General features: G+C 37.3%; 1 protein-coding gene across 2 annotated transcripts; it reads right to left on the bottom strand.

Annotated features, from left to right (window-relative positions):
* Positions 1-4,459: 4,459 nt before the first annotated feature.
* LOC121386281 lies at positions 4,460-24,486 on the bottom strand. 2 transcript variants are annotated; one of them, XM_041517134.1, is made up of 4 exons: positions 24,385-24,486; positions 19,095-19,424; positions 8,193-8,298; positions 4,460-5,819 (listed from the first exon to the last, which is right to left on the bottom strand). In XM_041517134.1, exons 1-4 carry the CDS (start codon positions 24,470-24,472, stop codon positions 5,732-5,734), a joined length of 612 nt encoding a protein of 203 aa, XP_041373068.1. In that variant the 5' UTR covers positions 24,473-24,486; the 3' UTR covers positions 4,460-5,731. The 2 variants fall into 2 exon arrangements, with proteins under 2 accessions (XP_041373068.1, XP_041373069.1); XM_041517135.1 differs by having other exon boundaries at positions 19,308-19,424.
* Positions 24,487-25,139: the final 653 nt, after the last annotated feature.

Raw genomic sequence — 25,139 nt, 5'->3', positions numbered from 1 at the left:
TATGCATCTTTCCAACACATAAGGCTCTTGTTTGAGTTGACTCAACCTTCAAGGTCGACGACAGTGTCTTGTTGCATCCTTGTTTTGGCTTCGTACACAATAAATGTAACATATCTAACGTAAATTGTTTGATGTGATACACATGCATTTGACGAATGGTACGGGGGCGGGACGTAGCCCAGTGATAAAGCGTTCGCTTGAGGCGCGGTCGGTCTAGGATCGATCCACATCGGTGGACTCATTGAGCTATTTCTCGTTCCAGTCAGTGTTCCACAACTGATGTAAGAAAGGCCGTGGTATGTACTATCCTGTGTGAGATGGTGTATATGAAAGATCCCTTGCTGCTAATCGAAACAAGTAGCCCATGAAGTGGCGACAGCGGGTTTCCTCTCTCAATATATGTGTATTCCGTAATCATATGACTGACGTATATATAACCGTAAATAAAATGTGTTGAGTGCGTCGTCAAATAAAATATTTCCTTCCTTGACGAATTACGTATTTCATCTTTTAAAACTTAAACTTAATATTTTGTCTAAAATCATGAAAAATAAAAACATACCTACAAGTAAACTGTGTCTAGCGAAATTTATTAGGAGTTTAGACATGCTTCCCCGGAAAAAAGAGAACATGTTCTTGATCAACGGGAAAACCCTCTGCGTATGCTTTTGTGTTTGTGATTATTTAAGAACTGTTTGTCATTTTTAAAATGAATGTATTGATCTACAACTGTTACAAACTGCGTAGCCATTAGAAATTGATTGATGAATTATGTTTAGTTTTAACAAAATAATAAGTTGTGCTGTTTGTAATTATAAGAATTGTTTGTCATTTTGGTGTGAATTTATCGATGTATAACAGTCACACATTTTGTGTAAAATTTCATCGGCATTAATCGGTAGATGTGTGCAGGGCAGAGGCGACAGTCCCGTCCAATCTCCGGTTTGGCCCCGATTAAACTGTCACGTCGGCTGGTGTGTACAGGTGTACATTTTCAGTAGAGTCATGACAGTAGAGTCGGAATTAATCGATAGGTGTGCGCCAAGCATTAGATATGTCGTCTGGGTATTACCGAAATATTCGTTTCATTGTTGACTTGGAGAATTACAATGTGGTCTACTTGAGAGTGCTGGAGGCCTAGATTGCTTTTTAAAAGCAAAATAAAGGAATGTTTGTTTAACGACATCTCAACACACGTTTAACTATTGCTATTTGTAAAGAAAGGAAGATTTTTTTTTAATATTAACAAAACATTTGATACATTTTTAACTAGAAACTGTTACTGCTTCGTGGGCTACAACACCCCATACAGGATAGTGCATATCAGTGGCTTTGTTATACCGCTCGTGGAGCACTGGCTGGAACGAGAAAACAAATAGAATGTGCCAAATGATGAGATTTGATCCTATACCGATTGCACATCAGTCGATCGCTTTACCACCGGGCTACGTCTTCCCCTTGTGGCTATTTGCTGCCTGGTTATTTTTACATTTGGTCAATGCAGAGAGAAGAGGAAACCTGCTACTGCTATGTAGGCTACTTTTGCTGATAAAACAGAAAGGTATCTTTTATACGCACTGTCTCACAGTTTGACACCCAATAGCCGATGTATGTTTCGTGCTGGGATGTCATTAAACATCCATTCATTCTCATTGTCAGGACAAAACAGACTGCGGTCTTTGATGTACTAGTCATAGTTACTGATTAAGACGGGAAAAACCGCTCAAGTTCAGGCGATCACTCTACTACTGAGTTGCTGGTTGAATGCTCACCTGAAGAACAATGGGATATAGGATCGATCCCCCTCAATAGTTTGAACACTAAATTTCCCCCATTCTAAGGAGTTATTCATGACTTTATGTATGCTGCAACCAAAGCACTCCCACCAGACAATTCAAGCAAACACGTGTGCAAGGTGGATTTTGGGGGGTCCAAACACATTCCTTCATCGAGTATATTTTTCTCTTTTTTTCAAGATATTTTCTATCAGTGAATTACTCGACCCCCCTTATAAACGTCCTTCCCTACAATCTAAATTCCCCCACCCCTATAAAATTCCTGGATAGGCGTCGCACAAGGTATAAGAGGAATCGATACCACCAATACTGAGCCCTTTCCCCACCAGAGTTACTGCCAGAGGGAACGAACGGTAAAATTACCTACCCTGATTTATTTTACATAGAGGATTGTAAGAGAATAGCTGTTTAAAATTAGTCACAACTCATGAAACATAGTGCCCAGTTAAACATATAAGCACATAGTAGGGGCATTTATAGATGTTTTCTGGCAGAAAGCCTGTAGAGGAAGACATGCTCAAATCCGTGCTCTTGAGAGGCACATCAAGTCCTCAGCTCACATGCCTACGTATTCTTATACACATATACAAATACCACAACTTTCACATTGGAACTATAACTCTCCCTGACAAACCAGTAGAACGTATGAACAATTCTTTGCAGGGTGGTGTGGTGTGGAGGCTGTTGAGGGTTTTTTTGTTTGTTTTAAACCACAACAAAATAACAACTAAAAAGTAAAACGTGCAATACTACGTTTATTTTGACATGTTTTATTATACAGTCAATATCCAAAATTAGCACCATATTTTGTTTTTATTAAGCCCCAACATTGGCAACACTTTAAACAATCTGCTCACGTCTGCAGAATGAAACAGATATGGTAGTTATACATTGTGGTAACAATATTTAGGCCCTAAGATCCAACGCAGGCTATTCGGGCAGTATCAGTAAACGACCATAATTGTTATGGAATGCTGTAATATGACTTTCTATTTTCTGTTTAAAAGAATTTTTTTTTTTTTTTTTTAACATAAATTAAATATTAGTAAAATTGCATTTTGCAGTCGACAATTAATTACACAATGTAAGTGGTAACTCAATCTTTCCATGTTATTGGCTGAAACACAAATAAGAGTTATTCCTCTTGCATCATAACATTGCTCTAGAAATTTATCAAAATAAATACAAAATCTTCTCAATGACAGAATAATGATTAAAAACAATGATTTATATTTACCTCGGTATTTTATAAACACTAATTCCTAAATTGTCGATGACTATCACGGCGAAATACAGCGTTAATGTTGGCGTTAATTTATTTTAAAATAGTTGTATTACGATAACGCACGGTGTGTTCCAAGTTTCCAGCCCAAAAGGTTTGAAGGACGAACACGTTTGGTATTGATCATATAATAAAGCACCCTGCAAGATTTGTGATGAAACAAAGAGTGAAAATGTTGAGGTTAGGATTTCCTGTGCTAAAATCCCTCCCCATCAAACGTGTTTTTGTTTTTTCTGTTGCTGTTTTTTAAAAATATTATTACATTTTATAAAATTATACTGGTAAACACATATTGGAACCTAGGAATGACCCATTAGCGCTGGTGCGGTCCGTTCGATTCCAACAACCTCTCATATCGACGTCCTGTTGGGTTCCCCCTAGGAACGACGGCAATATCCCACAGCTTGCCACGGCGCAGGGCAATAGTAAGGGCCTGGACCCAATTGTAGAAAACATCGTAAGCCTAGGTTTACACGTACACGTAAATATACGACTAAACCACAAGTCTCATTATTGTTACAGTACATCAAATATACACATATTTAATTTTCTTTTCACCTTGGGATGCTCAATTTTTTTCTAGTGATGTAATTGTCTTCGTATAATTGATTCTAAACACTTGTATATGTATGTCTGGCATGCTAGTCACAGACGTGAATTTGCGATGTTTTGTGAAATTGACCCCTGGCGATTAAGGGGAGAACGTTACATAATGGAGAGAAACCCATGCAGGTAGGCAAAATATCATGGTTTGTGAGTAATCGGTATGAACGGGAAAGTTGAACATGTCGTCTTTCAGAATATTGGCCCAGGCAGACATAACTGTGTCACGGCTTTCGATATATCGATCAAATCCTTAAAACTGACATTGTGTCTTTTTTTTAAGTTACGCTCTTTCCAGCGTGTTCCACGGGCTAGATCATATAAATTCATATTAAAGAAATAGAAAAAGCATGATTTTAAAAATCCACCGAAAGCAGCAGAAACCACCTAGGATAGCGCTCAAGAAGGATCCCCATTTCATCAGTCGATTACGCCCTCCACACGAGTTCTTCGTGATTCAAAGTCGACCCCTCACTTAACACGCTGGGTACAGGCCAGATATATTAAATTAAACAATTTACTGACTTTATGCCGAATCTTTAGCTTCGATAATTTGTGTTAATTTTTAGAGAATATATTATTGAAACATTGAGTTACCACGTTTTCCTCCTATAGTCGCAACGACAAAACGGAAAAAGAAGAAGAAAAAAACAAACAAACAAAACAAACAACAACAAACAAACCCCAAACAAACAAACAAGACAACTACACAAAACCTACCCCCTCAACACCAACACCCCCCCCCAAAAAAAAAAAAAAAAAAAAAAAACCCCACCCACCAACAACAAACAAATAATAAATATTGGTGATGAAACATATCTTCACTTTAACGTCATAACTAGGTATATAATTTATTCTGTCAATAAACAAGAATTTAATTGAGAATAAGCAAACAAAAACAAACAAAACAAAGACCAATCCAGATATCTGATTAGCTCGAGTGTCCTCTTACCCTGTTTATAAGTGGGCCAGAGCTAGAGCGAACTCTATGTAACAGATCGTCAATTTTCAACAACCAAATGGTAGCCACCTACCCGCACTGTATCTTAAATACACACATTTATACAAATCTGGTCTGAGTTTCCTCACATTAAACTAACGTTAGTGATTACTACAAAACTTACAAGAAGAAACCCGACACCCCAGGGCCTATTCCCGTGTTCAGGATCGTGGTGTCCGATTGAAAAAAACAAGTTGCAGCGTTTTGTACTGGTCAGCACACACATGTAAGTTTAAAGTTATATGTGAACTCTAAAATAACAAAATTATATATATAATGTAGGAGTTCTGAACCACTCTCCACCTTATTCTATTCGCTATCTCAAACAATAGTGGCTGATCATTAAAAATAAAGGCCATATTTGTTAAGCGAAAAGAGCTCTACGGTATCGTATAACCGTCGTGACGTCATAGCCATAAGCGTACGAGATTGCTCCCCCCCCCCCCCACACCTCCCACCCCGTTTGAATAAATATTTAGATTCAGAAAAAAATCCTGATTAAGATATTAATGTGGGTAAAATCAGCTGGCCTAAGACAGTTTGAGATTCTAAAAAAAAAAAAAAGTAATGATGTCTGGATACTACATAATGTGGCTATAGTATTTTATTACTATTAATTAGTGATGTTCCAGTCATTAACGGCTCTACAAGGGAGTCCCATGACCACCACCCCCGCATTTGTACTACCCTTTTTAATAACTTTAAAAAAATCATCTACAATATACAACACTAAATTGCCCTGAAAGCATGTTTATTTTAAAATCTCTTGGGAGCATGTCCCCGAACAATTATAGATTTCGCTACCTTTGTGAGCTGGGCTCATTTGCCTTTGAGGAACTCATACATGCCCTTTTTAGAATGTTGTGATATCCTATTTACAAGATCGAGATTCCGCCCCTGCCAATGATCAATGATAGTTGACAATTAATTAGTTGGTCTTAATCACCTATAGTTCCTAACTAGGCCCCAATGTAACTCATCATGATCACCAGTTGGCACCTGATTCTCTATATATTATTTCAACCCCAGCTGGGTTCAAAAGAAGGATTTTCATTTGTCATGTTGGCCCTTTTCATCTTCAGCCTCTTGAGTTTTGTTTTCAGTTTGCTCTTCCTCAGGCTTCGGTTGCCGCTTCATCCTGTTAAGATTAAAGTATTAAGTTTATTAGAGAGAGTTTACTGAATGGTATAAGTTTTATTTCATTTTATTATTATTATTATTATTGTTATTATTATTGTTATTGTTATTGTTCAACTCCATAAAAATATGTCATGTGTAGTATTGAAAACTGAGGATTGCAGAAACAATATAACATTCCGCAGAATTCTTATTTGGAGATTTATCGTTCTTCTGTGAAAGTAGGTTTTGTTTCTTTACACATCCCTTATAGTAGAGGCAAAATAATACAATTTCGTGACCAATTTACAGGAACAAAGGTTTGAAGGTGTTTTTCAGATCTTCAAAGCCTTCTGAATAAAAATAGCGGGTGTGACCCTCTCAAAAGTGTGGGCTAACTCCACAGTGAAAGGACACAAAGCCTATGATTCAGATACAGAACTTCGACTTATATCTCGATATTTGGACTTGTTTTGTTGAGTGCTTAACTTATTATTTTGAAATATCGGCATATTATGTCAAGATTTCAACTTATAATTTCAAACTCTCAACCTGTCACCATGACTATATGCCACTGAAGGTACGTACGCACTGACAAAAAATAAGTATAGCATTCGACAATATAATTTGAGAGCTCAAGATAATAGGTTCAGACCTCAACATCAATACAATACGTTGAGATTTCAACATAACGCCCACTTTCCATTAGCACGATCTGCGCGTGGAAACATGCATTTTCATATCTATATATTCGTAAACTGGTAAACTTCGATTGACGTGTTGTATTTCTGAGCATGGTGAATGCACACTTAACTTATTATCTCGAGCTCTCGACTTGTTATCTTGAGTGCATTACTGATTATGTCAAGTGCTCAATTTATTATCGCAACTGCTCAACTTATTAACTTATTGTCTCGAGTGCTCGACTTATATTATCTCGAACGTTTGACTGAGTGCTCAATTCATTATCTTAAACTATTGACTTATAATCTTGAGTGTTAGATTTGTTATCTCCAGCGCTCGACTTATTGTCGGGAGCTCTCAAGTTCTGAATCATTACTATAAAGGCAAAAAGAGAATTACAAAAGAAAAAGACATACATGTTGACGAGTTGAGAGCTCAACATAATAAACTACATGTGTCCATTAGCAGCAAGGGATCTTTTATATGCATTCTCACAGGCAGAAAAACAAATGTCACGGCCTTTGACCAGTTGTTGTGCACTGGTTGGAACGAGGAAAACACCTAGTCTGTTTAATGGAACCACCAATGTGGTTCGATCCTGTGATGGAAGCACTTCATGTGAGCACTCAACCAACTGAGCTAAACCCCGTCCACTCCCAGTCAAAGAGAGAATTGCTAAAGATAAATTTCAGACACATTTGATGATAAGAATTAAAATGTTGAGCTCTCGACATCAGAAATAAAAATAATAAATAAATAAATGAAATAAAAAAAAAAATATATATATATTTATCATATAATATATAGCATTTCCAGTGCAATGACAGTATGTGATGGTTTTCAGATGACATAGTTTCAGAATTTGATAACTTTGCAAATTACATGTAAATTAATCCAGGTCACGTGGGAAAGAGCATATATAAAAGATCCCTTGCTGAATTACAAAAAAATATAGCGGGTTCCTTTGATGACTACATGCCAGAATTACTGAATGTCTGACATCCAATAGCCGATGATTAATTAATCATTGTGCTCTAGTGGTGTCGTTAAACAAAACAAAACAAAAAATAATCAATTGTATCTCACTAGTCCGATCTCGCCAATGCATTAAAACATGTTTTATTTTATAAAATAAATAATTTGTAATGTAAAATTGAAGACTGATTTAGTTCTTTAAAAAAATATATTAAACACCTGGAATTATATATATTGCCGTTGAGCAGTCGCCTAACCCTGTCCGTACGTATTGGCATTGTTCGTGGTACAGAGGCTGCATAAATAGTTATTTTTAGAATTTGTATGCTCCCAAATAATGCTATAAAAGGTGACGTGTGATTGGTTGATATTTAATTTATTATTTACAGATGAAATGTCACCTGGATATGGGAGTCCACACAATACTGTTAGATCTATTGGTAGAGCAATAGAGCTAATTTTAATCAGATTGTGATTACCAAGAGCTATTAAAGAAAAGTCATAAACTAGATTCTGACTTTTTGACGTCACATTCATTGCCACATTACACAAAACACTCATTTGACCTCTAGGTAATCGTACAATGAAGCTGACAAATAACGAGAGAGAGAGAGAGAGAGAGAGAGAGAGAGAGAGAGAGAGAGAGAGAGAGAGAGAGAGAGAGAGAGAGAGAGAGTGTGTGTGTGTGAGAGATGATCACACAGTTTTAAAGGCTTTCTTCAACACCATGCAATACCTCTTGTTACAGAACCATATTGCTGGAACCGCGATGATGACCAGTAGAACAGCAGCCACTATTAAAATAATGGTGGATTCCGAAACCTCACTCTCTGGATTGAGAACTGGAGAAGTTGAATAGAAATATGAACAAATATATCACATATCTGTGACACTTAATCGACATTACAGGATGTAACGAACAAAGCTGTTTAGTGAATAGATTTGGACATCTGAATGAATAAATGGGATTAGCATCAAAAGCCTTTGTAACTAGAACGTTACGTTAGTACCAGACACCTACTTGAATGGATAAGAAATTATATATCAAACAGAACATCAAGTGTTTTTATTAATGGTTCTTTATCCAACTATGGTACATTAACGACTGACCGGCCTCGGTGGCGTCGTGGTAAGCCATCGGTCTACAGGCTGGTAGGTACTGGGTTCGGATCCCAGTCGAAGCATGGGATTTTTAATCCAGATGCCGACTCCAAACCCTGAGTGAGTGCTCCGCAAGGCTCAATGGGTAGGTGTAAACCACTTGCACCGACCAGTGATCCATAACTGGTTCAACAAAGGCCATGGTTTGTGCTATCCTGCCTGTAGGAAACGCAACTAAAAGATCCCTTGCTGCTAATTGGAAGAGTAGCCCATGTAGTGGCGGCAGCGGGTTTCCTCTCAAAATCTGTGTGGTCCTTAACCATATGTCTGACGCCATATAACCGTAAATAAAATGTGTTGAGTGCGTCATTAAATAAAACATTTCTTTCTTTTTTTTCTTTCATTAACGACTGGAATACCACAAGGCTCAATACTTGGCCCATTTCACTTTTTGTATTATACATCAGTGATATTGCTAATGAGCTTAACTGTGTAACCAGATTATTTGCATATGACAATAGTTTAACAGCATCATCAAATGGCATACAAATTAATAGAATCACCGTTGTGAGGTATAGATAAGGCAATTCCAGCCCGAGGGGCAAACTTGCCTTATGTATACCTCACAACATGATTGATTCTTTTTTTCCCCATTTAATGACAGTAACAAAACATTAATTTTGTTAGCTACTATGGTTTGTTTATTGTCAAACGATTCGTAAACATTTCACCTACAAACTCATTTAATCGTAACCGGAAAAATATAGTCCACTTTATACAACAACATAAACATGTAAAACTTACCAATAAATATAAAGTTGAAAATATTAATTTGTTCAAATAATTGTAAATATAAAATTATGTCCTGACTAGAAAACAAAAAATAGATTTTTACCATACCCCGTTAGCGTGTTGGGTCTGGAATACATACTTGGGAAATGTGTCCCCCAGAATTTGAGTTTAGAGGGTTGGCAAAATAATGTGTAGGTGAGAATGGTAGGAGGTCCGGCGAAAGTCTTTCCAGTATTTTTGTTTTGTTTTGTTTAACTCAGTTGTCTCTATATGGGTGTCATGTAGAAAGATATATGCCAAGACATATTTCGCTAATGTTTATTATTATTTTCATAATGTCAAATAAAGAGAAGTATGTATATTTGTTTTAAGGAATGGATTACTCGATATAAGCACAAATACATAATATTAACAGGGCTCGATCTTAAGAATTTATTTCCAGGAACGGAATAATAAAGACACTTTTTTAAGCGATCATTAAGGGATAACATTTTCCTGTTCATTTTATTTCCCATCTTCATCGAGTGAATCGATCGCATTGATATTGCCAGCTGATAAAAAGTAGTTTCGTTTTTGTAAAGGCCGTGTATATACTATTTGGCACCCAAAATAAATGTTTTAATAATGAACACTACCACTTCTGTTTTTATAAGCGGTGATATTCCACCTCCCCCCCCCCCCCCCCCCCCCATTTTTTAAAAATTAAACGTGTCTAATGTTTTATAAGGAATTACTGAATAAACAAATGACAGTAAGTAAAAATCATCAGTTACGACCAATTAACTCTGCAATTGAGGTTAAAATATCAGACACGAGTTAGTGGACACAAAACACAGAATGACCGTTTTGATCACGTGACAAATTTGGCGGCAAATTCGTCGGGGTTTTTTTCTTCATAAAATAAATATAACTGTTATTGTGTGTATCAAACATACAAATGGATACTGGTACTAACTAAACGCCCATTAACTCCAACAAGGACTCAAACGTCTGTGTTAAATACTGGTAGATAATGTTCATACACATTTATACATTTTGCCATCGGTGAGGAGCTTTACCGACGGCAGTAATTTTTATGTGGCAGCACAAAAGTGTCATCGGTGACGCCCCCACTGATTTAAAAAGAGAAAACAGAAAAGATAAGTACAGCTACATAATATATAATAGTGAATTATTTAACTAGTTATTATTTTTATTTTTTTATTTTTTGCTCGTATTGAAATTGAAAAAAAAAATCTTCAAATATTTATTTAAAAAGAAAAACAAAGTGCAAAGTAGTTTGCGTACATTGTAGTTCTGGAACTGTGGATGATTCCGTCTCGATAAAAACATGGACATTAGCAAACTTCAATCGTTTTAAATTAATATGACGGAAATTGGGCGCCATTTTATAATTCTTGAAGTTAACACGTCTTTAACGTTTTCAATTTTGACAACTGAGACGAAACATACTTAAAATGTTTATTCACTTGGCGGATTGATCACTGAGGTCAGTCCCTATTTTGGGAGATTACAATTTTTACGGTCCGGCAAGAAATTCGCGGGTTCTGTGTAGGATTCAAACAGCACCTATCGCCCATACAAACATGTCAGGTTAAAGGGAATCGAATGCTGTGATTAGCCAAAATACCTTACAGGTCATTGGTATTACCAGCAATGTGTGGAAACGTTTATATATGTACCGTTTAACAACAATAATAATAAAACTCGAAATAAACTGCAGTTCGCAAATTGGGAAAGGGTGATATTGAATAATCGTCCCATCCCTAGAATCACTTCTATTAATATAACACAAACGCATAAGTATTTAGGTTTAATTTTCACAAATGATGAAAAATTGACAGATCCCATTCAAAATATATGTAAATCACTTTCAACTATAATCTCTGTTCTAAGAAAATACATATACTCTTTGGATCGAAAAATACTGATGCAAATATACACAACTTTTATTTGACCTGCACTTGCATATGTATCTGAAGTTTGGGATGAGTGGTCAGTAATAGATTCTGAAACTTCTGAAAAAGTTCAACTTGAAGCAACAAGCATAATAACTGGTCCACCATTGTTTACATCTAGAAACGCATTATATTTAGAAACAGGTTTGGAAACACTATCTGAAAAATCGAACAATTATGTACTATATTCAAAATAATGAATGGTATGGCTCCTGACGTCTTGGTCAGCAGCGTGCCATCTAGAGTTGAACAACGTGTGCACTAAGGTCTATCCCGGTTGCTAGAACAAATGTGCTAAAAAGTCACTTATACAGGGTGGTGTGCACTTGGGATTTTTTAAACAAAATTTGACTTGCCATTCGGGCGATTCATGTCATCACTTTGACTTGTAATTCTTTAATCGCCCCAATTTTTCTGGCATATATCGGTTTCAATGGGCACACGCAATTTGGATCTAAATTATATCAATGTTTATAAATAGGTAGTTGTTATAAAAATAGCGGAAGTCGGAGTTAGATAGATTTAATATAAGTGTTACAAAAACGAATGATTAAATACGAGGAAAATCGGAGTTGGACAGATTTAATGCAGTGTTACAAAAACGAATGATTAAATACGAGGAAAATCATGGACGTAGATTTGAGTCAATATGGACAGAATGGTATGGTGTGGAGGTTACCATTTGTTTGCGCTGTCGGTTGCCTAATAAAATGTTTGACTGCCTAAAATGTTTGCTAAAATGATTTCTTTCTTCAGATGTGAATGAATGCTTACATAATCTATCCGACACCTCAAATATAATATACTAGTACATGTATATCACAAAATGTCCAGCTGAGGATCTCGCTAACGACAACAAGAAAACAATGTCATCCAATGCTTGCTTATTTTAATTAAGTTAATCAACATGGCTATCAATTAAAATGCACGCAAACAAAACTTTGAATCTTGTTGTGGTTTTTTGTTTTGTTTTTTACACCAAAGTAATATAAACTGGCCGCAAATGAAACGTTTTTCATATTGTGTGTTAATTTTAATACATATATTATGCTGGTTTAGGACCGATAGCCAGTTTTTCAATCTAGGAATATAGATTACGCTCTATGCATGGTCCTCTGAGATTGTATGGCAGTCAAGAGTGCCACAAATTAAACACTTTCATAACGCACTAATTAATATTGAAGTAAATTTGTGAGAAACAACAGTTGTTTGCATCTATGGACACTAAACTAGATTTTTTTTTGTAGGCTAAATATTTCAGTCTTTGTTGATTTCGCGCAAGTTGTCAAGGACATGGATTTTAAATACACTGCCATTCAGTTTCATTACATTTAATTCACATAGCTTAAAATAGCAAATAAGTGTTATGGTGTAAATGAAAGGGTTGTAATAAAAATTTGTCGACAGCATAGGCGTACAGGCTTCGAATTTTGTAAGGGGGGGGGGGTGGGTGGGGGGGGGGGGGTATGGTGGCAATCTGCGTTGTGCCCGAATTAAACGTAAATGCCCGTCTCTGCACAACATTTGTTCATATTAGCATTACTGACAAACATCTATATAGTGTTGCAAACGATTCACTACGAATTTTTGCATGGATTACATGGAGTACCGTCTGTTGCATAAGGCAGCTGGGCCATAGAAATTCACGCCTCACGTCTCATGCTTCACGCCTCACGCGTGAATAGAAATATGAACAGACGTGGTCTCTCTAGCGTGGGGCCATACAACTACACTCACGCCTCACGGTTCACGGTTCACGCGTGATGAGAGAAGTGGGACTGCCCACTTTTTTCGATATGTGAAGTTCAAGTTCCTGGTTTCCGTTGGCCAGTTCAATATGGATGACTACAAAGAAAACTTAATCGAGTTGGTCCAGGCAAGGCCCCTCCTCTGGAATCCACGTGTGCCTGACTACAAGGACAAAGATCAAAGAACACAAGTTTGGGAAGATTCTGACTGCACCCAAAGGTAACTTTTAATCGATTTATTTATTTATTGTAATTGCAGTCAACCAATAGGCGGCAGCCTTATCTCAGGGCTTGTACACATGTACAGATTAATATCCAATTTTATAATTTCAGCAACACAAAATTCAATACAACTTGTCTTTTCCATGTCTTTTAATCGATCTCATTTACAATGATATTTCGGAATACGTGTTTGTGTTGCCAGTGAACACTTCCCTGTGGGTCATTGAAAAATGTCTTTACACTGTCCCGTACGGCCATTGCTTCAGCAGTAGGTCGTCCTACATGGGTGTGTGCTTCCAGGGGAAATATGCCTATACCTTCTCCCTCCACCACCTCGTAGGTCACATCAGAAGTCCTGTCAATCATTCTTCGTCACGCCGGCGGATGAAATTGTGTAGTACTGCGGCAGCATTCGTCAACAAGATCGCTTGGTCAGGTTGAACTCTCATTGGCCTTTGAAATATTTCAAATTTCTTTGCGAGGATGCCGAAGGCGCATTCAACTGTTCGTCGTGCCCGTGAATGCCGGTAATTGTAAATCCTCTTCTCCTGATCCAGAGTCCTAGCTGCATATGGCTTCATTAAATATGGTTTCAGAGGAAATGCTTCGTCTCCTACAATCATGAATGGAATGGTTCTTTCTGTGCTGTCCACCTTGAACGCTGCTGTTGCCATACTGACCGCAGTCTACAAGAATGAAGCATGAATCCGCGTCACTCAATGCCATGAGCACTATGCTGGGGAATCCTTTGTACCAGTAGTACATAGATCCGCTGTTGGATGGATTCTCAAGAGCAAAGTGTTTGCCATCTATGGCTTCGACAGCAAAAGGATAATCCCACAAATAACCAAAATGTTGAGCTATCTGGAACCATTGATCTTCTGTTGGTGGTTTCAACTCGAGTGGTTGCAGTACATCCCACATGATTTGACACGTCTTGAAAACATGTCTGCCGATGGATCGTCGGGACATGTGAAATGGGACACTCATGGAGGAGAATGAGGCTCCTGTTGCCAGATACCTGAAAAAAAAGCAGAATTAAAGAAATGAAGATACAAGTTATTACGTTTCAGCTTCCACAAATATCAGAAAGTCATCTTCGTCTTCTTCTTCCTCTTCTTCTTCTTATCATTATTATACTACAAAAACATAAATGTACTTTACACCAATATTCACAATTTGTCATGATTAATCAGTTTCTCAACCTTTTCTTTCTTCAGGAACTACCCACAAGGAGATATGGGAATCCCTCATTCGCTGTCACTGCAACGCCCTGCAGAGGACAAGGACAAAGAAGAAATCGGGCAGTGGAGCAGACAACTCCAAACCCTGGAAGTTCCTGAAGCAAATGGAATTTCTCATTCCTATCAAAGACATTAGAAATTCAAAGGGAAACCTGCCCGAGGCGAGTGACGAAGAAAGTGAAACGGATGCCGACATTTTACAAGCTGCTACGGAAGAGGATGACATTGTGAGTGAGGGTGATGGAGTCGATGTTCCCGAGCAAGCAGTTGATGTGGCAGAGAAAAGAAAAGGAAGTGATCAAGGAGGAAGAAAACCGAAGAAGAAGAAGGTTGAGGACAACAAAGATCCCATTCTGTCCTTGATGAGAAAAAAACTAGAGAGGAAACCTGAATCTCCGCGGATGGGGTTTTTCAACTCCATCATGCCATGGGTAGAAACTCTTGAGGAGGATCTTCCAGGAGTTCCAGCTCCAAACACTACAGCTATTGAAAAACCTTCATGCTCAACAAACTCAACAGGGACATTTCTTTGGGCAATCTGGACAATCTTCTCTGTCATCCCATGATTCCTTTAGCCCAATTGCATCTCCCCTCAGCAGTTCCATGTCATCACCATCACCATCACCATCACAATCCTATTACCCTCCCACTGCTCTCTATCATAGTCAAAAAACTCCACAATGTCATATGTCTGGGCAATCACGACAGTCTCCCATGCCACCCTGGCAGAGCTCCTCCTGGTCATCAGAATTTTCTCAGGTTGACATGGGGTCCCAAGGTTCAGCGGACTACTCCCAGCTTGGCCGGAGCACTCATGGACCCAGCAATTACGATATTCAGTGAAATACACTCTGAATGTGCCTAGGCTCAATCCATGTTATCCTTCATTAAAATTAATGTATTCGCAGTATCCCTGTTTGTAGTTTTCTTTTGTATGTATGTGTGTGTGTGTGTGTGTGTGTGTGTGTGCACATTTGTGTGCATTTGTGTGCGTGTGTTTGTGTGCATGAGTGCGTGCTTGAGTGATGTGAAAAACAAACCTGTACGATTGCTGTTTATAGCCCAGTCAAACCAAAGAGTTATCTCATCAACATAAACAAATTTATAAAAAAGAAGAAAAAAAAAAGAAGAGGAAAAATAGATTTAAAAAAAGAGAAAGCCAGAATGGCTGATAGCACTGGAGAAGGGACAACAAGTGCCCTATCCACTAACATAGTCCAACCTGAGAGTAACGATGGGCTTTTCTTCTGCTTCGATTGGTTTTCTCCAGTTTGATTGATCTGGCTTCAGACGTTCCAGCACGAGGGACTTCAGGGTATTGTAAGTATTGTACGACATCATTGTATAATTGAAAAAGAGTTCTTCATCAGGATTTTAAGGAGATGACGGAATGTACGGTGGAATTCTCCTCGTGATTCTCTAAGGAAGAAATGTTCTCGACACCATATGCTTTGTCTCTTTCGCTTTCTCCTCCTTCTGAACAAAAGCAAAATCAAGAGGTCTTCTTCGTCGGAAGAATCTATCTTCGAAAAAAGAAAACCCCCACAAGTATTGTTTCTGATCAACTGAGCAAACAACACTGCTTTCTGGTACCGTCAACACAGAACTGACGCGTGACGCGTGAGTAGCGAGGCGTGAGCTCCTGTGGCCCAGAGCATGAAATGTGAGACGTGAAGCATGAGGCGTGAGACGTGAGGCATGAGTTTCTATGGCTCAGCTGCCTAATATACGTTCTCACTGCATTTTGCCTCCTCGCTTTCGTGTTATGCCACCCCTTTTTACGTTTGGCAGCCACATTTGTTTTTCTGTGCCCTTCTTTATTGTTTGGCATCCTGTTATAATTTACATTACCTAGCCCCTCTATTTCAAAATGCACACTTTTTTCACACTAAAAAACATCGATCAGTGTGCACACTGGACATCAAAGGAAACAAGTCGCGTTGTGTACGAAAGCGCAACTGACGAAAGACCTCAGTAGCTTCCGGAAGTTACCATAACATAACTTAACACTATATTTAATAGCCTCTGCTGTGTCCCATACCAGTATCCATTTCTATGTTTGATACACACAATAACAGTTATATTTTATTTTAGCAATGAAAACATTTTATTTTTTATTGTTTTGGAAATCTTCGACTGAAAAGAAATACTTATTTGGCGCCAAATTTGTCACTTGATCAGAACTGTAATTTTGTCTTTTGTGTTCACTAACTCGTGTCTGATATTTTAACCTCAATTGCAGATTTAATTGGTTGTAACTGATGATTTTTACTTACTGTCATTTGTTTATTCAGTAATTTCTTATAAAATATTATAAACGTTTAATTTTTTTGTTTTGTTTGGGAGGAGGGGGGGGGGGGGATACCGCTTATAAAAACGGAACTGCTAGTGTTCATTATTAAAATCATCTATCTTGGGTGCCAAATAATATATACACCGCCTTTACAAAAATGAAACTACTGTTGACAATATCAATGCGATCGATTCACTCGATGAAGATGGAAATCAAAAGAACAGAAAATTTTGATCGCACAGCAGGGGATCACTTAACAATGTTTTTAAAATTATTTTTTCAGATATCTTAAAATATTTATTGAAATAATAATATTAAAACTCTGATCGGTTTAGCAAAACGAATACCCAGACCCACACTGTATTAACTGAACTACGTTTTAACTAATAGTGCACACAAAAAAATATAGAAGCGTGTACATCCGTAACATCGTACCAACTTTTCAGTACCAGATACCGAGGGGCAAAATAAGGGATAGGTATTCCACAAAGTCGACCAACACACAACGATATACGGTAAACAAACGTTCCTCTTTTTTTTTCTTTCTTTTTTTGAAATGGTGGGGTCGGGTAGATCCTTTAATTTTTATCCAGTGAGAACACTGTATACAATTTAATGTCATCCATAGAACAACTTTCATGTCACATTCACCGAAAACTTGCGCAACTTCGTCTCAGAAACACCAGGTTCCTTTAAATGTTAGCTTATGCTAGTAGTCCATGATTCCATTTATAATAAATTCTTGTTTTATTGACATAAATTGAAGAAATTTGACTACATGTACATACAAACAAATAACCTTTCAGTCAAGTTTATTTGCTGCAAAAGTCTCTTTAAAACAATTGCCATCGGCATACTTAAACGTTCGAACCCTGCAGCTATCAAACATTTAGAGAAAAAAAAGAGAAAAAAGTTAATAATAATAAAAATAAATAATAATAAACACCCTCAACAAACATCTATATATATAATTTACAGTGGCCGCTTAACGCCAGCATTTTATCCACTTGGGAGTGCATTTACATTAAAAATATTTTTGTACGGAAAACGTGACCACTTACAGGCTGTACAAAATTGGGCTCTTGAAGAGAACTTGAGATCAAATATGATCAGTGACAAATGGTGTGCATTTTAGTCGAGCAAGTCAAAACCTTATTGTGATTCATCGGTCTGGCGACCAAAATTATGTGCATTCGTTACAGCGAATTATTTCGGAATGTCCAAAATGTAATGTTTATAACAACCAAAAAGTTAGGTTTCATAGGTTTTCACTGAAACAAGCAAATCATTAATAGGCAAGTGGAAACTGTTTATGGACAGGTAAGAATTCTAACCCCATGCAAATCGGCTATAACATGTTTTTATAAACCAGTTTTAGCATATTAATAGCGGCCATCTTGTTATAACACAATATTTTTAAAATTACGTTTAATTTAAAAATGCTCCTTATATGTGTTGTTTGTGTGCTAAGTTGCATCTTAATTTTAAAATACCTAATTATTTGTTTTACTATGTGAAAAAGCTATAGTCTACATTACTTCAGTTGCTATAGGATGACTTTATTTCTTACAATAGAAATCGACTTGCAGACCAATCAGTCCATTCAGAAGACCTAAGCTGTTTAAAAATACCAAAATAAAAAGTAGAGCAGAAGGGTTCACCGAGAACCTGATTTTGAGCCCTAACGGGGTACATATTGCCTACTTTGATAGATTAAATTGTTAATACAGAATTACGTTTTTGGCATAGCAACTTAGTTTTTGATTGATTTTGTAGATGATAAGTTCCTTTACACTGCTGTACATATACACATATTTAATGCAACTCTGTTTTAAATATGATAAATGGGGATATATATATATATATTTGCTGTGTTAGGCATCCAAGATTGGAACTATAATATAACAGAATTGAAGCCAATATATGTATTAAACAATATAATATAAATCTCAAAATACATCATTTAGTAATTACATTTTTAATAAAAATAAATGCATGGTTCATGGGTATATTGTTTTGGATCTTGAACACAGTAACGGAGGGATACATTTTGTCTAGCACAGGAGTTATAAACGTTACATGTATATGGTTATGTAAATGATATACGTTGATGACATTTAGTCTGTGATGTGATATTTATAGTGGTGCTGTATTATTCTGTTACGTTTTTCTTCCTAGTGTTCCATACTGTAAAAATCTGATGCTGCTACACAAGGACATGAGAACCTTTGAGCTTGACAATTAATACAGAAAAAAACTAAATATTTATAGTTAGCTTACCTGTTAAAGTCTTAATACATGTAAATTGGCCACTTCCTGTTCCATCCCGGCAAGCCCATTCTCCAGCATCAGTTGAAGAGTTAAACGAATCTATGGTAAGTGTATGCTGCCCTGTAGACGGATCAATTAAAACATTGTAGCCTTTTATATTCCCAGGTGGAATACATTGATCATTAGCTAGGTTACATTGTGCCACCACTAGGTGATTATTACCATTTGGCCGAATCCATCTGATACCACTAACTACAGTACCATTCACTGTGCAGATTAACCATGTTGAGAGTCCATCCTGTCCACTCTTCATACAATTAATAGTTGTACTTGCAAAACCTGTAGAAAGATAATATATATATATATATATATATATATATATATATATATATATATATATATATATATATATATATATATATATTTCATTAAACAAATATGTGTTGTTCCGGTTACCCGACACACCCTATTTTTGGTGTGCGCCATTTTCGCTCACCATAAACGTTTTTTTCCCTCCTACAGTACTGATCTTCAAAACAGTGACAGGACGCATACTTTATTTGTAATGCTACTTTATTGATCTTTGCTTGACCATTTTGACAGCTTTTAGGAATCAAAGTTTTTGTTTAATGTTATAGCCTACGTAACTACCTTTTTTTTTTACGTGTTAACCAGGGCCCGTATTTTTGAAGCCAGCTTAGCTACGACATATCGTAGCTAGTTAAGAGCAAATTACTAATGTATCGTAAAGTTATCTTAGTGTCATGATTTACGGTATTTGTCGTAAACAAAAATAGGAATTATCATCAAGTGGAGATATTTTAGCGAGTGGGATGTGTGTCTGATGGATCTTCGTCTCCGACCCTCTATATAGATGGACAACGGCTATCCAGCGTTGCGCGTATCGGTGTTCCATCGACTGCTACTAACCATACACCTATAACCGCTGGCCAGGACCGTACGACATTGTATGTAAGAGTCCGGACTCCGAACCCTCGACAAAAAGGTCCCGTAAGGGAAACGGGTATTCGACATAAGTGGAAATTTTAATTCTTTTCTCTTCTTTTGGATGGTTAACAGTGATTAGGCTACATTAGTCCCACAATACTATATACAGTGTAAATACATAAATATGTTCTTCTTCTTATTTTTTATGAATATACGTGGTCGGTCTGGGATCGATCCCAGTCGATGGGCTCATTGGGCTATTTCTCGTTTCAGCAAGTGCACCACGACTGTCTGTAGGTGATGCATATAAAAGATGCCTTGCTACTAATGATGTTTTTTTTTTTTAGAGGGTTTCCTCAGTAAGACTATACACGGGCGTATGAAAGTGCCAAAAGGGGTGGGGGGAGACACACACACACACACACACACTCATACACACACACATATTTATATATATATATAAACCATCGCTGCTGCTAAATATATGAGGGGACATGCCCCCTTAGCCCCATCCAACGCCAGTGCTATGTCGAAATTACCAAACATTTGACATCCAATAGCACATACTTAATAAGTTAGTGTGTTCTAGTGGTGTCATTAAGCAAAAAGAAGTTTAACTTTATACTTTAATAATTGAACATCACAAATCCAAGAAGGCAAATGTATACAGCCTAAAAATATTAGGTAAGGCGATTTTTTGCCAACATTAGACACCCATCCTCGCCCGTAACGCTGCGTAAAGCTAGACCATATACTAACGCTTGGAGCACCCCCCCCCCCCCCCCCCCCCCCATTTCCAAACAAGTTATGCTATGGGTGTAATATTTACACTTTGCCTCAGGTGGTTTCTGTGGCATACACCTTTTAATAATTGTATGTAGTATAGTCTAATAGTGAAATTAGTTTTATTAACATTTTTAAATTATGTGATTTATTTTTGCTTATATATACATGCACACATTAAATTTTATATGAATGATATTTCGTATTTTATGTTTTAAGTGTCTCATAAGCTTATGTAGGCTGGGTGACAATACGTGATTGTATACAGTATGAATATTCTATGTGTATTGTCATGTGACACTCTAGTAAACAAAATAAACGTATATAATTTCACTGGTGTAAGACGTGGTGGTGGTGGGGGGGGGGGCAAGGGAGGGGGCATGATAGCAGAAGCGATGATTGATATATACATATATATATTCATATTTATATATGTGTGCACCTTTCTACGCCACTAAATTTGTGTATGTATTTATGAGAATAAACTGATTCGATTTGTTTTGCGATTTGGGAAAGCGCAGATACATGTATGCATGCCTTTCAACTCGATTTATAATCACTATTGTAAGTTTAAATCTATAGTCCGTCCCATCCTCGTACAAACATGGTTTTTTTTTTTTTTTTTTTTTTTTTTTTAAATAATTTCAGTTTTTGGCAATAAAAAAAAGAAGAAAAAAAGCTACAGATTTACAAACAATCAGCTCATAAATAAAAAACTTGTAGTAAATTTAATATTATGAAAAAAGGCGTTCCTTGTTGGAAGTACTATAGCCATAACTATCTACGTTAAACACTTTCGCCGTGAGAGTGTTTGTGAAAAAAAACCCTTAAAAATCTGCTACGTAACGTTGTTCAATTCACCCACATATTTTAATATCTTAATAATGCAGTATAAATATTATCTAGTAAAATAATATTATGAGTGTTTACCTTGTATTTATATAATTTTTCTTTACATTTTTCATGTAGCAGTAAGTCATTTCAAATATTAATTTTGGAAAAGTTTCATGTCTATTTTTAATTACTGTTGCCTAAGTAGTGAAAATGTGTCAGTTTGGTTTACTTTAGTAATATTTCTTTTATTTAGGCTTCCTATAGATTATTTGCTATATAGTCTGTGAACGCCTTGTTTTTTCCACACTAAACATTTACAGGTTATATTTGGGGGTTTTTAATGAGACGATTGTTTTCTAAATTGCACACAGAAAATCGGTGGGTTTTTGTTGGGTTTTTTTGGCGTCCGACCCCCACCCCACCCCCCAGTCTACGCCCCTGCCCTTCTTCGCCAACCCCGATCAGATCCCATTATATCGATTGGTAAATTTTCTGAAATTGGTGGCGTAGCAGTCAAAGGTCAAGGTTGGAATACACTGTTTTAAAGTTTTGCCGGTAAAGTATTTCGAGTTTGGGGGCATTTTAGAAGTAAGCCGCTATATTGGTTCCTAGTCTAAGATCTACGATGTATTTATGATATTTTGGACAATTTCCAAAATATGCTACGGCATTTGCCGCAGTCACTTACGACGGATTTACGACATATCGTAGCTAAGATGGCTTCCAAAATACGGGCCCAGAACAACATTTTTATTTGTCCTAATATATTAGTGTGCTGCTTTTAACTTAGCGCCAACCTCGTCATTTTTAAAAGCACATGCGTTAAAAACATATATAACTATTTCCCTTTGTTTCAAGCAGGGATAACCCTACCCTTTGCTAATTTTCAGAGAAAGTGTCTCATTGCTAATTTTCATAGAAATTGGCTAATAAAAGTTTGTTTAAATTGGCCATCAAATCTTATAAAATTCTTGAGATCTGAAAATTGGCTAACAAAAAAAATAAAAATAAAACAATAATAATAATCCCTATAAAACGTTTAAAATGAAAGTTCATAGTCCATATATTTAGCTGGAACCTAGGTACAACTCCAAGAACCTTTTATCCACTCTATTTCTTAAATACATGTGTGCTATCAATGTTTGGGGGAGCCTGAGGGGTGGGGTTAAGGGTTCTAGACATTTATATTTAGTTCGCCGTACCTTCTCTTTGCAAATAATTGGTTAACTTTGTAATCTTAAAGTTTGTTTTGTTTAACGACACCACTGGAGCACATAGATTGATTAATCATCAGCTATTGGATGTCAAATATTTGGTAATTCTGACTCGTAGTCATCAGAGGAAACCCACTACATTTTTTTCGTAATGCAACAAGAGATCTTTTATATGCACCTTCCACACACAGGAAAGCACATACCACGGCATGTGTTCAGTTGTGGTACACTGGTTAGAAGGAGAAAAAAAACTGAATCAGCTGAATGGATTCACCAAGGTGGTACGATCCTGCGACGTAAGCACCTCAAGCGAGCACTCAACCGACTGAGCTACATCCAGCCACTTTGTAACATTAAATGCACCCAAAGATGACAATCTTCTCCAAATTGTGTGTATATATATATATATATCTGTGTCAACATTTTGGGGGCGAGTGAGGTGATTTGAAAAACCGGCGCTCAAGGCGAGTTGACCTGCTCCCATATTGAGACCTGACAAATAGTTGTATGCCAAGTCAGACACCTGTTTGGATATGTGGCTATTAGGCCACTAATGTTTTTGCGTCCACTCATCCCTCCACTCACGCATCCAAAACGACAATTATGGTAATACCATGTAGGCTGCAGCCCTCGTTTTTGGCGACCAAACCAAAGTGGATATTTAAATACCGTAGACTCGGGCGAAATAGTCTTATATAAGTACAAGTACTACCTACTATAGGCTTGCTGAACCAGCACCGTAGGGACGAAATCGCTAGTGATGGGTCCACAGTGTCGGGTTGGGAGGGCTGGCTGCATAATCAAGATTTAAAAAAATTATATATAAAATACGGCAAGCACAAAATACCATGTACTTTTCCATCCTCACCCCCCCCCCCACCCCCCACCCCATTCCCCCGTTGTTTCCGCTTCCTATTTATTCGACTAAATATAATTTTTGGCAATCTCGCCCGTGTCTCGACCGGTGATGAGATCGTCCTACCTCGTTTACGACTTCGTTAACTGACAGTGCAGTCCGCCATCTTAGTTTTGCTAACGGACTTGGGATTTTTATTCTTTAAAAGTTAACTGCTTTTCTGTACAAATCAAATGCTTTAGTCGTGTTGGTAATGAACAGTAGGGTTTTAGATTCTAGCAGTAAACTATGATTACCCGTGTTATGTTATTGGTGACTTTATTTTAATGGATTTCTTTTATACGACACTTACGATGTCTGCCTTTCCGTTTTAAGAATGCTGGGAAAATTCCAAAACAAAATTGCTATTGACATGTTTTTATTTGAACATTACTAATGCACCTAACTGTGTTTGAAGAAAATTGTATTGTACCTTTTACGAAATATAGATTTCATGTGAAATTATAATGAAATATGCTATACTTATTGTGTACGAAGCCAAAACAAGGGTGCAAAAAGTGACTGTCGTCTACCTTAATAGTAATTTTAGTTGTAAAAAGGCTATATTGGTCTCAAATATCTGATAGCAGTCCCTTTAATAAAGAAGCCGCGGTAGTGAACTAACCTAAACAAACGTCAATGTTCAATAGAAGCGCCAAAAGAATAATTTTCCTGGCATATGAGACTGTCAACAACTTCCAGTTTGACGCCATCTTCCGGAGTGTAATGCAATGGTCCGCGTTCAACGACAGCGAGCGACGCTAACGTTCGCAAACTGTTTCACTTGTCTGCGATCAGGGCCCGTGCTTATAAAACTTAAAGTCTAGCCTTTAATAAAGTCCAGACTTTAACGTAATGCTGTTTGAATGGCGTTACCATGACGTTAAATTCTGGACTTTATTAAAGGCTAGACTTTAAGGTTTATAAGTACGGGACTAATTTTATAATAGGCCTACCCCAAAATGCATTTTCCATAATTTTAAAAACGCATTTGCGTCAAGTTCAACAGTTAATCGTCAGGATGTTCTGGTAACAGCATTCCTACTCTGGGCGCTGAAGAATGAAATTGGTTTCCGAAATCGTTCCCTTATATACGGTGACAATAAGCCGCGTGGATCGACAAGTAGGAGGAGAATGTGTCCCAAGGGGCAGCACGGGGGGGGGGGGGGGGGGGGCGACCAAACCCGGCGGTTCAGCTGCCGAGGGAGGTCCCTTCTGCTTCGTCGCCCCCTACTACTCGATTGCGGCCCACGCCAGAAGCGGCTAAGGGGAACCAAAACGGTTAGCTCCACTGACAGCGGCGGTCCCTTCTAAACCAGCACCAGCTCCGATGGAGACTGGACATTTGGTAATCTCAGCACCACCAGCCAGCCCACTGGT

The sequence above is a fragment of the Gigantopelta aegis genome, chromosome 12 (genome assembly GCF_016097555.1).
Source record: "Gigantopelta aegis isolate Gae_Host chromosome 12, Gae_host_genome, whole genome shotgun sequence".
In the NCBI taxonomy this organism is placed as follows: domain Eukaryota; kingdom Metazoa; phylum Mollusca; class Gastropoda; order Neomphalida; family Peltospiridae; genus Gigantopelta; species Gigantopelta aegis.
Note: the sequence above shows the minus strand (reverse complement) of the source record. Positions and strands in the feature narration are given on the sequence as shown.